Source organism: Dermacentor andersoni, chromosome 3 (assembly GCF_023375885.2).
Source record: "Dermacentor andersoni chromosome 3, qqDerAnde1_hic_scaffold, whole genome shotgun sequence".
Lineage (NCBI taxonomy): Eukaryota > Metazoa > Arthropoda > Arachnida > Ixodida > Ixodidae > Dermacentor > Dermacentor andersoni.
This window is the reverse complement of record NC_092816.1, coordinates 45,684,697-45,701,945: the sequence shown is the minus strand read 5'-3', so window position 1 is coordinate 45,701,945 and position 17,249 is coordinate 45,684,697. Positions and strand designations below refer to the sequence as shown.

At 47.7% G+C, this 17,249-nt stretch overlaps 2 protein-coding genes across 11 annotated transcripts in view; one reads left to right on the top strand and one right to left on the bottom strand.

The window, feature by feature from the left end:
- Window positions 1-17,249, bottom strand: part of LOC129381301 (uncharacterized) — a 181,023-nt gene that overhangs the window by 28,995 nt on the left and 134,779 nt on the right. The window contains exons 1-2 of one of the 9 annotated variants that reach the window (XR_008609501.2): window positions 2,204-3,107; window positions 337-473 (exon numbers count right to left, since the gene is read on the bottom strand). The exons of 1 other annotated variant lie outside the window; for it this stretch is intronic. Coding sequence is in view for 2 of the 8 variants with exons in the window: in XM_055064034.2 (XP_054920009.1) it covers window positions 2,204-2,208 (5 nt within the window). In the remaining 6 variants the exon portion in view is untranslated. Of the gene's footprint in view, window positions 1-336; window positions 474-1,351; window positions 1,485-2,203; window positions 3,108-17,249 lie in introns of those variants that run through there. 7 more of the 9 variants (XR_008609512.2, XR_008609509.2, XR_008609505.2 and 4 more) reach the window with 7 other exon arrangements.
- The window catches only part of LOC140216711 (uncharacterized), a 350,595-nt gene that overhangs the window by 236,111 nt on the left and 97,235 nt on the right, over window positions 1-17,249 (top strand). The window lies entirely within an intron of this gene.

The following is a 17,249-nucleotide window of genomic DNA, read 5'->3' as shown; positions in this document are numbered from 1 at the left end:
ATAAACTTGTAAACACTGGCTTTTAACTATAAATTAACAAGCACGGCGTCAGATGTCTTTTTTTTAATTTTCATGCCGCGTTAAACTGGCAGTTTCATGTTATTTTCTTTATTTCGCTTGAAAGTCGACCGTCCCGTTATAATCGTGGTCGCGTTACATTCGATTAAATACGGTATGTAACGCCAGCGAGGAATCTACCGAGTAGGAGATGATGGCCATGAATTTTCTGAGCTTTCTACAATAACGGGGAGAGAATCTGTCAGCTGTTCAGCGTCGTGTCTGCCCATCCCCTTAAGGGGATGAGATAGGAATCTGCAAGCTCACGTTGGAACTCACCACAGTACTGAAAAGCTGAATCCTTAGGGATGTAGACACTTGAGCTGGACCCTCCGACAGGCTCGATATTAGTCGTTCCATATCTTCTTTCGGCGCTTTTTCGACCGCTACCGCAGTAGCATCGGGGAGGGCTGATCCTGCACCACAGTTTAAGATATACACTATACTCCGTTTCAGACATCAGGTGAAACGCTCTGCTAGCTACGCAAGATGTTCGGTGACAAGAACGTATCACTACGCGCTTTGCGTCTGTGCCTCTCTGCGCGCCAAAGGCGCATGCTCGTGCGAGCTTGCATGTGAGGCAAAAACCAAAAAGAAACGCAATGAAAAAGAAATTGATGTAAAACAACGCATGAAATAACCGTATATGACAGTTTGTTTCTGAGGATTAAAACGTTTTTCGTACAACACTCGGCCTGTACCAAGAACAGTTCCGCACAATTGCGATCAAGAATACAGCGTCGCACCCGAGCGTCTGGGAGGACCACGCATTGCGGCTGGCGGAGACACTTCTTCCGGCCAACGAGGCATTTGTTCTTACTTCAATAGCATTTTAAGGTTATGCTGCATCACGCCATTCGCTATCACCCAGGTGGCGTAATCACACATGACCAAGGACCAGGGAAACGCTGAAGTCCCTCGTGCTTGGAAATGAAGTAATAAATCACGGAAAGAACCTATGCCGTTTCGACACTTTCCGTTTGCACTGGAGTAACATGTTGAACTGGCGATGGGCCTTGTTTCATCCGTCAAACGGTAGCCAGGTGTCCCTTGATACGGCAGCAAGTTTTGTTCCGGGCCAGACAATTTCTGAAGACGCCAAGTGCCCGCCACAAGCCGCCACAATGGTAACATGGACCTATTTGATGCGTACAAAACGAGCGATTTTCATTCGGCCGATTGCACCGGGTTCGAACGCCGTCCAGCTGACGCGTCGCGCAGGCGTTCGAGAACGCTCGACCACCTCGAGTACGCCTGTCCATCCTGCCGGGCAGGAGGCCATGGCCATATTTACCTGAACGCCGCGCCGCCGAACCGCCATCTTGCGCCGCTCCGACAGGGTGTACGTTCTCGGCGTCGCCCAACGCTTGGTTGGCGTTCTGCGTCGCCGCCAATTCTCGACCGATTTCTTCGGCTTTATCCAAGGTCAAATGTTCTCAGTGAGCCAAAAACTTGTTGCATATGGAGGTTGGCGATTCCATTACTTGATCTCGGATCCGGTCGTCGTACGTAGCATCGAATTTGGAAGCGAGCTATTTCTGGTTGAGGGCCGTGACGTGTTCCATGAAACGCTCACCCGGCAGTTGCTTGGGCTTCTGAACAGATGTCTCTGCGCCAGGAGTTTGCCGAGAATAACCGATTCAAGAGCTTCAGCAGCTCCTCGTACTTGCTCGTCGTGGCCGTTGCCTCCGTAGTCAACGTACTGGGCGTCTGGGCCGCATTTCGTCATCCCGTTGCAGCGGTAGTTGTCGGCTGTGCCTCAGCCTGTTCTGCCGCGTCGTATATCATTTAGCCTTCCCTACCCAAAATGCTGATGAGAGCCGACGCTCGACACTCGTCCTCCCATCCGCTCCCGCCCGCCGCTTTAATATGTACCTCGAAATTTTTCTTCCATCTGTACCAAGGAATCAGAGGAGGGCCAGGTAAGTCGAGGACCAGAGGAAGGTTTAAAAAGACGCCATTCTGTAGCGTTGCAAGCAGAAGTCTACGGCTAGGGAATCCGAAGGAAGCAGGCAATAGGCGTCTCCGAAGATGACCCCAGACGAAGAAGGCCTAGGCCGACGCCAGCTGAAGGATTCGGAGAAGCTCCGAAGGCATGCGAGGAAAGAGTATAGGAGCGAAATAGATAAGTAACATTGCCACTTACGGCATTTGAGACAGCAGGTTCTTCTAAATCCTCGTCGCCATTCTGTACCGTCGCACTCAACGCCGGCCGACGGAGGGGCCTCGCGTCCGAGAGGACGACGCAATGAAATTGGCGAAGACGCTTGTACCGGGTGAGAGAGCGTGGCCAACGTGGCGTTTATTCGACTTGCATAGCATTTCACGGGCATGTTCCGTCATGCCACTGGCTATCACACAAGTGGCGTGATCACACCTCATTGGTGGCCCTCAGGTGGCGTGATCACACCTCATTGGCCTATTGAATTCATACAAACGCACAGACATGGAGGTCGTGGCTCCATCATGCGATCGCTGCAGATAATTGTAGCGAGTGATACTTATGACACCAGAGCGCAGCACGAGTCAAGCAAGAACATCAATTTCTAAATGCGGACACAGCCACTGCAACACGCAACTCTAGCCTCCACAGCGTTGCACCTGATTTTCCGAGACGGAGTATAGCTGAGGACACTCGGGAGACGCTCTCGACGCGATGAAGTAGCAACAACGCGCGTCCACCGGCACTGTGAAGGCAGCGGATACCTATCGACGGGACGACGCTTAATTATTTCCAAGAATCAAGCTCAAACCACCCAACACCTACACAAACGCCCCAGAGTTGCAGCGCTTACCTTGAAATGCTCTCCTTGATGAAGCGTCGAGCCTACAGACAGGAGTAGAAGGGTCGTGGAACACGAGCACCGAACAGACGAATGGTTGGTTGCGGCAATGGGGGCTTGCCTCGAGGGCTTGTTCCACGCGCCCGTGCCAGCGCAAGATACGATCTACTAGATGTATATGTAGAGCCTAGATGTTAGCGATGATGATGACGATGATGAAGCTTCAATTAATGCCACAAAGCAATGGGGTGATAGGCCAGGAACCGGGTGGTACTACGATTGAAAAATGAAATAATTTAGTTAATAAATCAGTGATTAAATAATTAGTAAAAAAGGAAAATAAATGAATAATCGAAGACAAGAAATAAACCGATAGAAATGAAATAAAGTAGTGTACAACGAGGTAGTCACCACTGCGTAGACAGGGATATAGTAAGGCAAACCTATTAATAAAATACATAAAGGATAGAAGTAAAAATGAGCAAGTAAAATTTCGAATAATAATATTATTAATATAGCTGTGAATTTGTGTTCTTACTTTGAATTTTTTTTATTTATAGCTTACTCAATGAGAAATATATCAGTCATGACAAACTAGAAATATTAATAAGGTAATCTTGTGTCACAGAGGAAATTCTAACTGGCTCGGCAAGCGTTCCCGTGGCTGTGTCCTGATACCGCTCCTGCAAGTGAAGGTATAACAGTATTGCATAAAGGCCGTCCTAGATTTCGAAGGGGAAGTTGTGAACATCGTTTTCGATGAGTAGAAAACCGCCGACATGATAACAAAATGTGATCGATGGATTCCGGCTCATTGTAGAGGTAGCATAAAGGGGATACTGCCAGACCACATCTGTGCCAGTAAAAATCAAGCGGTGGAATACGGCAACGCAGCCTTGTATATGATACTTTGAATTGCCAGTTAGAATACCATTGTCGGTTCCAAGAATAACTTGTATGCATCAAGTATGCATATGTTGTTAATGAGAGTCTCTTTTTGTCTTTGGTCAAAGAAAACTGCCTATATTTGGCTGCAGTGAAATGCGCAGTTGCCGGCAGAACAGATGTACTCCATTCTGGCGGACTGGCCAAGAACCGGGTAGAGCAATATAGAAATAAGAAAAATATTTATAAATCATTGTAACAAGATTTGTGAATGGGTATATGCGAAATATTAGATATTAGCGCATGATTTTAATAGAATGAAGGAATAAAAGAATAAAAAGAATACCTAATCGATTTTGTAGAAATAAGGAAACCTCCTGTTCTTATTCTATAGCCCAAATCTTTCTGCTCTTACGACGAAGTCCTGGATGGTATCGCCAACCTTCCTTTCGTTGTGCCCAAGGGTCGAGGCCCCACAAAATAGTCAATTTTGAGCATTTATGTCTGATCTAAGAAGGCGTAACGGTGTTTCTGATGCTGGTTCTTGCAATTCAGAATGTCTTTGACAATCAATAAGGAAAACGATCTAATGTTTCATGTTTCCCGCAAGAGATACAGTTCGGTGAGGGATCTAGACCCCAGAACGCCTACACAGGTTGTCCTTCATAACTTGAGCCAAGGTTTTAAAAATGAAAGGCACTCCGGAAGCAAGTTGAACCATATGCCTAACGTTGGCACTGGCCTAGAGTTACTCAGGCTACTCTTGATTTTCCCCTTAACTAAAGGATCTGTTATGTTTAATCAATCAACTTTTTAAGTATTGGCTGCAGACCCCAAGTGTGGTACGCAAAGCTGTAGAGCACCTTGAGAAACCTCTCAATGAATTGTTTCCTACACGATATATCTCACATGTTCCTTTTTTCCACGTTTGAAAGAAAGCGCGTGAGATATCAAAAAAATGCCACGTGATGGGGCGCTTGCACACATACATGGAGAATATCTATGCTTGCGCAGTGTTAATGTGCTGCCCTCAAGCGTGCGATGGATGAACAAGGTCGGTTGGCAGCGAGACTGACCCGCGACAGGGCGTTATGCCTGGTGTAGGTATCTGGGCATGGGGCTCTGATCGCATGACGGTGCAAGTGTATGCTGCTGGCTGAGCGTTGTCCAAGCGATAAAGCGGCTAAGGCCACGAAAAAGAAAAGACGAAAGCAGGATTTTGATTCTGCTTGAAAGAAGAGCGAAACGCGTGGGAACGATGAAAGGCGATGAGGGTTGCTGCAATTTTGCCTTTGTGCACAAATGACCTTGTAGTAGTTTTCGAATAGAAGACGTAAGTAAGATGTAGAATTGAAGACGTAGGTAATTTAGAACTCATGCTTTGACAATGCACCGCGTTACGCGACGGCGTCACGTCGTCCAAACGGGAGGATGCCCTAAGCAGCCGTGATCTTGAAGCACAGAAACGGGCTGTCCATCGGGCCCGCGATGCAGCAGAGAGGCTCGGCCTTTCTGTACCGACGTGAGAGCGGCCCGCTACGTGCTGACACGCGTTCCGAAGTATCAGAATAAAGGTTTACCATACCACGCCATCAACAACATTTCTTTCACGGACAAGGAGACTGACGGGCAAGTATCATAATTTATTTTCCTAATGTCTGCAGCGTACTCAATTTCTGTGGTGAGCTGGTCATTGTTTACGGCCAGTGAATGAGTGCAGTCAAACAGGCTTGCATCCGCAGCGTGCGCAATGCGCGGCAAGGTCGCCTGATAAGGCTAGTTTCTCAACATTACACCAGTGCTCACGTAATCGCTCGTTGATGCACCTGCCTCTCCGTCCCGCATACTCCTTGGCACAGGCAAACGAGAGTGTGATAAAAAGTATGTCGCCGTCCTTCCGCGCTACTGTGTAGGGCCTTAGCAACTAGCCCACCATGCAAGCTGTCCTTTTGAAAGCCACCATCACTGGTGGTCCCGGCAGTTTACGATTTGGAGCAATTTTTCGGAGAAAGAAAATTGACGTTGTAGCGCAGTTTAGGAGAAGCCAAACCTGCACTTTGGAGCAGTTCAGGAGGGGAAAATTTTGCCTTTTTGGAACACTTGGAGTAATCTGTAGCCAATTGGCGAAGCTTGTTATTGCTGTGCAATCAGTAAGTGCTGCTGAACAGTGAAGCAAGACAATGTCAACAACGACCAATTAGGCTTGCCTTAATACCACGGACGGCATAGCGTGCGCAGTATGTTGCAAACCTAACCTCTTTTTTTTTTGGCTGGGCAAGGAACCTAGTATTGTAAAATATTAAATAAAACCAATATATCCACCGAACCTTCCCTCCGCCCAGCGACAAGCTGGTCAGGGCGCAGGCGGCGGCCCTCAGACAAGTGCAGACGCTCATGTACCCTAACCCGACACAATACCACAGGCTCTACCCAGGTATATACCCGACAAATGTACGCAAGGTCTGCCACACTGATATAGCCACTTTAACTCACATGCTCTGGCACTGTAACAAAAACCCGCACGGTGATAACTCCGGAACCCTTCCGCCGTGGCGGGCCACTCTCTTGCGCAGCCGCCGACTCGGTGACCTGGCTGGACGCACAGGTTTAGAGATGCCACAACTCTCTGAATTTGTATATACGCATCTCTTCCTTATACCATCATTATTCATGACCCCTTTTCCTCCCCGTCCCTCTTCCCCAGTGTAGAGTAGCAGGCCAGAGCAAGTTACTGCTCAGGCCGCCCTCTGCCCTTCTGTAAATAAATGTCTCTCACTCTCTCGACTCGGCGACCAACTTTGGGCCGTCCAGCAGGCCCGCGAGGCGACTGCGATACAACACCTCGACTTCCCCACGGGGTATATTTAAGGCACTGTAGGGGAAAGCTCTGCAGGACTATAAATAATGTTGTTACCAACAAAATATCCGCCGGGGAGCAAGACAGACATAAAATTACAAATGTGCTTGAACAAGTTGCGCCGTCAGGCACAAGAGAAGTAATGACAAATTTTATGAGCATTGAAATGACAGATGAGCTTTGAGATGCTTTACAGCACTATACAATATGCGTATTACGCCCAATAACAATGCTAGAAGCTCACCGCAAATAAGATACACATAGTGTCTTGTAGGCCGGCGTGGTGGACAGCTGAGTTAGCTGGGCCCGTTCCTGAGCCTCGGCTATCTCCTTCGTGGTGTCGTGTGTGCCGAGCCGGAGGAGCTCTTCGGTATGCCCTAGGGACCTCTTGACGAATTTTCTAATGAGAGCTTGAATTTGGTCGGGGAGCACCTGAGATCGATGGGTAGCTGGTACTGCTCCGTGACGTCTACGGCCTCTTGCATGGCCCTTTCCACCTGCCCTTCGTTACCACAGGTGCACCAGATCGTGATATCGTCGGCGTAGATGGTGTGTATGATATCTTGATCTTGGGCCAGGTTCCTCGAGATGCCCACCATGCGGATGTTGAAGACAGTGTGCGAAATGACTGAGCCTTGCGGCGTGCCCCGTGGGCCTAGGAGCACCTTGTCGGAGACAAAGTCGCCGATCCGCAGCTTCGCTTTCCTCCTCGTCAGGAACAAATGGACGTAGTTATACAGTCTAGGCCCCAGCTCGAGGTCCGCGACGGAGACCACGATGTATTCGTGGAGAACGTTGTCAAACGCGTTCTCGAGGTCGAGTCCGAGCAGCACCCTGGTGTCCCTGGTACTGCCATCGGTGATTTGACGTTTGATCATCTTCATGGTGTCCTGCGACGAGCGGCTGCCACGGAAGCCAATCATGTTGTTCATATAAACGTGTTTGTCTTCGAGATACCTGCTTAGTCTGTTGAGGGCGACGTACTCCTCCACCTTTCGGGCGCAGGACGTGAGAGAGATAGGTCGGAGATTTTCCAAGTTTGGAGCCTCACCGGGTTTCGGGATCAGGACGATGTTGGCGGTCTTCCATTGCTCTGGGATGCTGCTGTTTTTCCACGTCCGTTGATCTTCTCGGTGAGGTACTGGATTGAACGGTTGTCAAGGTTCCGCAGTATCTTGTTGGTGAAGCTGTCGGCACCCGGCACAGAATTGCCGTTGAGCGCAAAAATGGCTCTTCTAATTTCCCCCACGGTGACGTCTTCTTCCAATACCGCACGGGCCGAGCCGAGGTAGTCAGGAAACCGGAATTCCTCGTCCCCGTGCTTTAGGGGCAGGTACTTCTCTATCAGCTTGGCAACCAGCTCGTCACTGGAACAGGATCTGGTAGCTTCGTGCAAGGCTCTGGCGCACGTGTCTCTGATTGGATCCGGTGCTGCCTTCGGTAGGGAACCGTTGGAACATGTCCCAGGACTTGCCGTTACACATCTGCCCCTTGATCGAGTCGCAGATCTTGTCCCATTGCTACTTGTCGAGGGTCCAGGGTCCGACAGTGATCGATGGCCTTGTCGAGTCGTGACAATTGCCTCTTCCCGCTCTTGATATGCTTCACTGCATTACATTGTGTACGCTTCACCGCTTTACACTAGTGTATTAAGCCAAAGACGACTTTCGGGAACAAACATTATGCAACGTGTCGTGCTTTCCGAGCTTCGAAGCCATTGGCGAGGATTACAAAAGTAGAGTTGGCGCTTTTGCTAATGGGGGCGAAGTGTTTTAATTAAATGCCCCGAACAGGAGTATTATGCAGGATGCGCCGAGTTTCTCGTTCCCAAGAGTTTTACCCGAGTTTCCCCCGTGACGCAGATTGCATGAAACGCGGGGAAACAGCAGGCAAAAAAAAAAAAAAAAAAAAAAAAAACAAGTCGTGAAATGGCCTCCTATAACAACATTGGCGCACCCTGATTCCACGTTTCAAGCATAGAAGGCTTCGCAACGAAACGCGCCAGCGCCGCGTATTGTTGTCAACGTATTAGCTCGTTTAGCAATACCGTGATTGTCCCGCTCTCTATCTGGACACTTGCCGTGAGCCGCATGCCACGCCTTTCTCTGGTGCGGCCGTGGCGTGCATCTTCTTTCCGGCATTATTGTTCTACCTTCCGTCGAACGCGAACAGTAAACATGCGGCGCATTTTTGCACCTACACTTTCCCTCAATCGAATACGTTAAAATACCACAAATAAATTAACACGCATTTTCTTTTCTGAAGTATCTGTTTTTGGATTTGAATGCTATAAATTTCGTATGACAACCGGACATCGAGCGAGTGATTACATCTTGCACTTTTTTCCGCGAGTGTTGACAATGAGGCGAAAGCTTATAAGCGAATACATCCTATAGAGGGTCGCACGCACGAGGGAGTTCACATGGTGAGCAGTCGCAAGTGGCGCTGCCCAACTGCAGGCATAAATAAAGTTGTCTCCAATCCAATCCAATGTCCATTATGGGAATGGCAACGCAGCGCCGCGGAATGGCTGCAGTCGCTTCACTGAGGCTATTACGGCCGCCGCTTTAACAACTAAATGTGACATGTCACTTTAGCAGTGTTCACAGCACTCAGTGACATAACACTCTAGCAGTGTTCCTAGGTTTTGCTATATATGGCCAAACTGGGCTACAGAACAAAAAAATTTTGCCCTCTACTTGGGCGAGTTGGCTATGTGGCTATATTTGGGCTACTGAAAATCTGAAACTTGGCTTTGTTTGGGCTGTACGTGGGCGCCCTAACCCACGCTTTAGAGGCAGCCCTCACTGAGTAGAAACAAATTTCGAAGGCCATGTTTTAGATGGCTGAGCCGGCAGCGGGGCTGTGCTTGTGTGCGTGCGCGCGAAATGCCCCCACTCCCCCCAGTGCAACGCTGTCCGAGCCGATGGCTTTGATCTTTGATGCACTTAAAGTTACGCCGCGCTCCACCGTGCTACCATCTGCACCAGCAACATCGTCTCGTCTTCGCCTCATCAGTTTCAATCATCAGATACCTGATCGCCGGGCATCAGAAACAGCCTGGGAGTAGAGGCTGTTTCACAGTACACTGTGCTAACATGGCTAAGCGCAAAATGTGAGAGAACTAAAATGAGGTCGGGAAATCATGGCGCCGGCATAAGAGAAGGAAAGCGCGGATCGATGACACGCTCTAGTGAGTTCATGGCCACCGCTTCTGGGTGAAGTATCGCGCCAGGTACCGCTTTCGACTTGCTCCTCGTTTCGCGCGGCAGGATTTACTGCCATTTTCCTTCACCTGCGAGACGAATTTTAACGCGGTAGCGCTAAGGGCCCGACAGAAAATCCGTTGTAGGAAATCCGGCCTCGGCGTCCGAGTGCGTATAAGAAAAAATGATCCCGAACCACGCAGGCCTTCCGTCTGGCAAATTACCCGGATGTACCGAGAGCAAAGGTGCAGACTGCCAGAACCGCAACCCAAACTCATCAGGCAACAACAGACGATCCTGCGTCGAGCGCAGGCGGGATCACTTGCGCATCCCGTGCTGATGAACTGCATGTATCCTACGGAATACGATATGCTCTCTTCTTTTTGCAGAAGAGAAAAGGGCACCCTGCCCCACGTCTTGGCAGAGTGCATAGAACTCAAGACACCCCCTCCTAACCTTCCCACCAACACCCCCAATCCCCAACCCCTTGACCGATGGGAGACCTTGTTATCCATCCCCGCCGTACCGATTCAGGTCGCACTGACGGACAGGGGCCAGGAGCTGCTGGGAACATATGGGTCCCGTAACTAGGGAACCACCCCGTCTGGTGCCTGCGTGCACCACCTGTTTATTTCGGGCCCAGTAAATGTTGCTTCTTCATCATCATTCCGCCTGGGGCATAGGTGTTGGCCTTACACACAACCCACTGACATAACAGCGTCGGATTGTTATTGAATATATAAGGAAACATATTTCTGTTGCGTGGAAATTCAAACACAAAGCCATTTTCTAGCTGCCGTTCGAGGTCTGGCTTGCGGCGAATTCGGCAGATCGCACCGGCACGCACCAGGCTGCCCTGGGGCGAGGATGGCTGGACGAAACGGCCCAGTGGGGCGCCCCAGTGTGAAGCAGTGCAAATCGCCGAATTCGGCATTAGGGGGAACGCCGCGCTCAATTCCTTGTTGCACCATCCGGATAGCGCTCGCATGCGCGGCAGCGGAGGCGCCCGCCGTGCGGGGGAAAGACAAAAAATAAAAAAGAAGCAGAAAGCTCACTTTCGTGCATAGCGAGCCGCCAGCGTTCGCAGACAAACAACACGGGTACATAAGCTGCAGTCGCCGGTAAGAGTAAGATGTAGTCCGGGATCCCTTAATGCTATCGCGTTCCACTCTTTAAGGCGAAGCTTCCTCCAAGGTTTTTTCTTCGTGCTTACATTCGAGATTCATTTCGATAGGTTCGCCTTTTGCAGCGATTCGCCGGAACTTGAGTTTCCTGGGCCAACCAAAAAGTGTTCTTTGTGCCAGCATGTTGAAGCTGTTTATCTCAACGGTTGAGCGTCACGGCATCAGGGACGCACGGCGGGTTGCGCAGAAAGGTATTGCCGGAGTCGCATGCGAAAATGTATATACTAATAAAACTGCAAATAAAAATGTCTATATTTGGCTGCAATTTTTTTGCTCTTTTTTTACGTTTGGCTACATCTGGGCTACAATTTCTCCAGCTTCGGGCTACGCCGCCTTGTCCTACCTGATAACACTGCACTCTAGCCGTAGAGACGGGAGCTACCATGGAGTTGGGACCAACATAGGGTTTCCTACAATACACTCGAGGGAACTCTGGAGCTGCAGTCGTTGTCCTACCCTGGGAATGATGGGGAGTTCATGGATTTGTCTGATCTTCGTGCTTGCGGATTCAGACGTTCTTGAGGCTTTGTATATTACAATTTATATGCCTTCATTGTATGTCTACAGAGTATAGAGCTAACAAGAGGTGGTGAAAGTGCCGAGAAGGAGCGACAGGTGGGCCACTCCCACTTGCCCTCCATCTCTCGCACCCTTCAATATGCAACCCTTTGCATAACTACCCTACGCCCACATTACAGGGAGCTTTAAAGGGGAACTCAGCCAAGAGAGGTAAAATGTTATTTGGCCATTACACGTTCATTTGGTGGAAGAAGGTTGCGTCTGAAGGGAAAGTAAAGAGCTATGCTAACTTTGTTTACACTAATAAAGTATACCTTTAACCTTTTATGTTCGTTGATTTAGTGGCAATTGCTTTATTATTAGAAAAGTAAATGACTTTCCATTTCCTAATATTGTGTTAAATCCTCGGCGCTGGCAGGCCAGTGTGATACCACGGACCTGAATTTTTTTTTCATATTTGGAGCGTTGTGGCCCCGTAAATATTCTCGAAACTCGTTTATTTCAGCAGGATGTCTACCAACTGGGAAAACCGGGAATTCTCAGGAATACTGAATAGTGTAGAAATACTCAGGGAAAACTCAGGGAATTTGCGCTTCTATCAGGGAAAATTAGCTGTAATTTTATTGAAAGGGAATGAAAGTCGCAGTAATGCTGGCTAGTGTAACACAGAGGGATCGTAACGAATCGTCTTTTGACGCCGAGTCGTCGGCTGGAGGAGTTGCCAGTGTACAGTCAATGGCCGACTTTCCGGACGCCCGACGGCTCCGCGGCACCATCACGTACCCCAAGAGTCAATGTCTAAGAACGTCTGAAATTTCGGACACAAGAGCCCTTCGCCTCAGATTTTCTTGACTTCTTGCCGTTACCAAAGGTCCAAAAAGCATTAATCAAAGACGCCACTGCCGCCGTTTTGATTTCGTCACCGCCGTGGTAAACGCTAAGCCTAGCTGCTTCAACGTTCACTATTAAGCTTCTTGCCCTTCCGCGCCGTGTTTTTCATTGAAAGAATTCGCCGCTGTAAGCAATGGCACCGATTCCGTCTTTGTGGTCCTTGCGATTGGCTTCGAAGCTCGGAAAGCACGGCGCGTTGCATAATGCCGGTTCCCAAAAGTCAGCTTCGCCTCAGTACAATAATGTCGAGCGGCGAACCACAACAAGCGTGGGAAGGGGCAACTGCCACCGGACACAGTATCTATTCCTTAATTATACGCGCGTCCATCTGCCATCTCCTGTCGCAGTCCGAGCACCGATATGCCTAATAAGTGTGCTGGTAGGACATTTCGGATTGGCCTGTGGTGATTTGAGCCTTTAATGGCAGTAAAAGACATGCATTTATTTCTGCCTGATTTTGCGGACGTTTTCGCGGCCCTTAGGGAGTGAGAAAAATCGGCCGTTGACTGTACAGCTGACGAAGAGGATGCTTCAAATGGTCCATGGGGAGGATGTGTGGTGGAAGAATGACGAGAACAGAAAGCATTTATGCATTGAAGAATGAACGGGAAAGTAAGCCTGCCACCGTATCTTTCAAGGAGCTTTTGCTAAAAAACAAGTTGTTGGCTGACGCCAGAATGCAGGTGTCCCTTATGCAAACCGAAATAAACTCTTTAAAGCAGTGAAACACAACACTCAGATGTTGAGCGCCGCCAGAGAGTATGTCAGGTCAGTTGAGGTTGACACACCAGCTGTTGAGAATATCATTTATAACAAAGTTCGGGGCTCACATCAATGAGCTTGCTATAAATTGATAAAAATAGCTCATATTATCTTCAGTCGCGGCGTCCACATTTGTACACGTGAGCTATGTTTGCCATTTCTGTGCAGTGGTAGCAAGGAATAGAGCATAAACATTAGGCTTACGGCAAATTGAACATTCTGATAACCTAAATTACTTCCATTTTGCTTCCCGGTCATATTGACCATTACAGAGTATCGCTTTGGTGAGGGCACTACCATGTTTTATGTGACGCTTGATGTTGAGCATGTCGGTAGCAACCTTGAAATATATATATTTTTTTCTTTCTTCAAATGCTTGAGGCTAAAGAATAACTTGTGCAGGTAATTCAAGCGGCGGATTTAATTCTTTTAATGAAGAAACGTAGCATAACTAGTTACTCTGTAGTTATAGTGACTAATCATAAAATGCTCAAAGAGCCATTCTATCCCCTTGATTTGCTTTCAGTGGAGTCTCAAGCACCACTTATGTTTCACACCTATGTATCGGCAGTCGATCACAATTCGTGACTGAAGTGGATAATCGAAAACATTTGTTTAAGTATGCATCTCCCTTTTCTTCGCATTTGAGAATGCTCCACTCGATTTGCAATGAGTTTTACCATTTCTTTTCAGATATATTTTATTCGGTGTGGATTTTACTAACCATGCTTCATATTTTAAAAAATAAATAAATGATACTCCTTACCTTACAAGCTGAATTGTTGTTTTTTAGCATGCTTACTAGAGAGTGACATCATGTAGTGTCAGCCTGTCTTGACGTAAAACAATGTTCTGTGTCACTCAGGCTATTTTTCAAAGGCAGTCAAGGAAAACCTGGAAAACTCAGGGAATTTGGAAATGTCAACTTGGTAGACACCCTGTTTTAGGGTTTGGCTCCTTTAGAATTCGATGTAATCCAACTTGACTGATAAACAATTAAGCATGAGCAGACGCCATCGAAATCTGCTACATCACAGACCTATCTTCTGCAGGGACCTCGAAGCGGTATCGCCAAACGTGTTTCCCTCTTGCGTATTTTGTGGCTTACCAAGCCTCTTCCCAGGGTAAGATTGGCTTTCTTTTGTATTGTAGAAGGGCAGTATACACTGGGCTAAGCTGTGCAAGGAAACACATTCATGCAGAAGAAGTGACAAGGCAGCTACCGATTTTTCATTCAAGTCTATTAGCACATGCAGTTCCGTTAATTCGACCCGGACGGGACCGACGAAACTGATCGAATTATCCGGTGGGCAGAATTAAAAAAGATGCTGAAAAAAAACGCCACCACACCACTGATTCAAATGACAGTGTTTGCCTGATTCTAATACCCCCAAGAATCAAACTTTTTACGTGTCCAAAGCAGAAAGACTAATGTAGAAGTGATATTAAAGCTCCTAAGCAAAGTAGAAGTCCAACGCGCGCCCGATATTTTAGCGAAAAAAATTGCGGTTTTCTAAAGTCAGCTACGCCACACAATAGTTTAAACCAAGCTTCGCAGTGGTACAGCATTATTGTGCGCTAAAGGATACAAACGCTGCTAAGGCGATGTTCGCATGGGGCCTATTGCACCGCACAGGCAATTTCCGGCCCAATTTTCTTCATTAATAACAGAAGGCCTGCGTTAGGGTTAAATGCCGTAAGTTGAAATCGTGAGCTCCAGTTGCTCGAAAGTCTTCCTAGGGTGGGTCGAAAATAGGCGTATTCGACGAGAGATGACGCGTGTTCTGTGCATTCACTGTTCCCTGAGCTCCACCGAGACAGAGGCTGTCACTAAAGGGATCGAATTTGGGGTCACCATAGGGTTCAAGCGTGCGCACTCTTATAGGTCAAGTTCGAATTATCTGCTCAAAGCCAAGTTTAGGATCAAACTACGAAAATTTGGACCCATCAAAATGCATAGACGCCTGCCGGGATCGAATTAACCGAGAATCGTATTAACCGGTCTGATGTATTTTAAGAAGGAACGCTATTGGTGTTTTCGTGTCGCCTTAGCTGTCCTGATCCGTATATTTGCACGTTTTGCTGAATAATGAGACTTTATATGCAAAATGTTTTCCCTTTATGAAGTGTTAGCTGTCGCCCCAAATTTTTATAGCGAGTTAGCTGCCTTAGTGGATTGCGTCCACGTGACTGCTTTGTTGGAAGTTTGCCGAAATTTAAAACGTGTATGTTCACATTTACTTTTTTATTTATTCGCACACCTTAAAGAGAGGGAGGGAGAGAAATCTTTATGAAATCTCCTTGCTGGGGTCGAGGGAGGCGGAATGCCGGGAGCCCCACCGGAGCCTTCTTTCTCTGGTGGCGGCCAGACCTTGAGTCTTTGCAGCGGCGGCGCCCAACCGACTTGCCCAGAGTTGGTACTCCGGGCGTACGTTGAGCATCACAGCTTCCCGCTGCTCGGGCGTGGTGATTATTTTAAATGTAGAGCTTGCGTTGTGTTTAATGATGTGTGTCGCTGCGGGACATGCGCAGATCATGTGGTCGAGGTCGGCGCGAGCCACCCCACGCGCTTTACATTGTGGCGCGCAAACTTCTGGATCGATGCGACTGTAGTGCGAGGGTGTGGGGAATGTGCCCTACCGTAATGATCGCCATGTTGTCGACTGCTGCTTATCGAGTGACTCGTCGGGAGCTGGGTACTTCATTCTTGCCATACCGTAATGCGTGAGGATTTTACCGTACGTAACCATTCTGTCTTTCGCTTGGCCGCGCCAGGAGACTACTGCCTTGGCTTCAGCCTGCTGGGCTGCGGGTCGTTGATGGAGGGAGAGGGGCGGGGGGGTGTTGTTTGGCTGCTCCGATGACTGGTGACGCCCCCGATGGACATTACATCGGGGAGCAACCCGTAAACAAAACGTGCAGTCGTTAACGGCAACACTAATGATACAGACTGACATACAATGAGCATAATAGTTTACCTAGAAAAAAAATTATAACAGAAAACAATAAACACTGGAATTCGAATACATTATTAATGAATGGATATGGATTGATGAAAAAGCTTTATTGATGTCCATTGCAACCTGCACTAGCACGTAATTATTAATGGGTGGTAAAAAGAATATTCAGCTTTCATTACAACTGTGTTGTGATTTATTGTGGAAACAATGTCGTGCGGTAAATTTCCCACGTTGTGTCCCAATATGCCGAAACCGCATGCGTAAAATACAATGACTGAAATGTACCACAGACTGCTGTTCTGTGTTCACTTGGCATCGAGCGACGCGCATTGTGCGAGATCTCCCGCCTGTTTTGCTGAGGAAAGGGCTTCCAGAGCGGGAGTCCTGCTGTGTCACAGGGAGAAATTTGTGGCCAAGAAAGAAAGTAGTCCTTACGAAAAGCTTTGGGATGAGGGAAACAAATATGAATAAAATTCATTCTGTTAGAACGTTCTAACTCTTGTGGATAACAGCTACGCGTACTTTAAAGTGCGTTTTTTCTTTCGCAAAATGCAATTTTTGCGTTTTTTTTTATTTGATCTATTTCTATTTGATCTATTTTTTTCTATATCTATTTGATATTTCTATTTTCTATTTCTGATTTTCTATTTTTTTCTATTTTTAAATGATGCCTGTACAGACCAAATTTTTAGAAGCTCTCGTTTCAAGACTGTGTTATATAGAATCTACCTTCCAATTTAAGTTGTCATCCTGACAATAACTACTCAGGAAAGGTACATTGAAATTTCATACTCTATCTGAAGTTCGGTAGATAATTACGCAATATGTTAAAATCATCCCCACTTTGTACGCAATATTTCTGACTAACGTAGGCAGTAGCTTGCTCAAGAGAATGCTAAAACCAGTGTGACCTATTCACATACCATACCCACTTATTACGGGGCCGCTACACCATCCTGAGCTACAAAATTAGTCGCACAGCGGCAGATGTGTGCTAGTCTATCGGAAGATATGTATCCGCAAAAAGTGTATTGAAATGGCGCGGTAAAGCAGTTACAGGCGTTAGATAAAAGGAAAACGCCAGCCACCTCCTGTTTCTCGCTATACGCCTTTTGCCACGTACGCTCACCAACTCTACGCAGCGC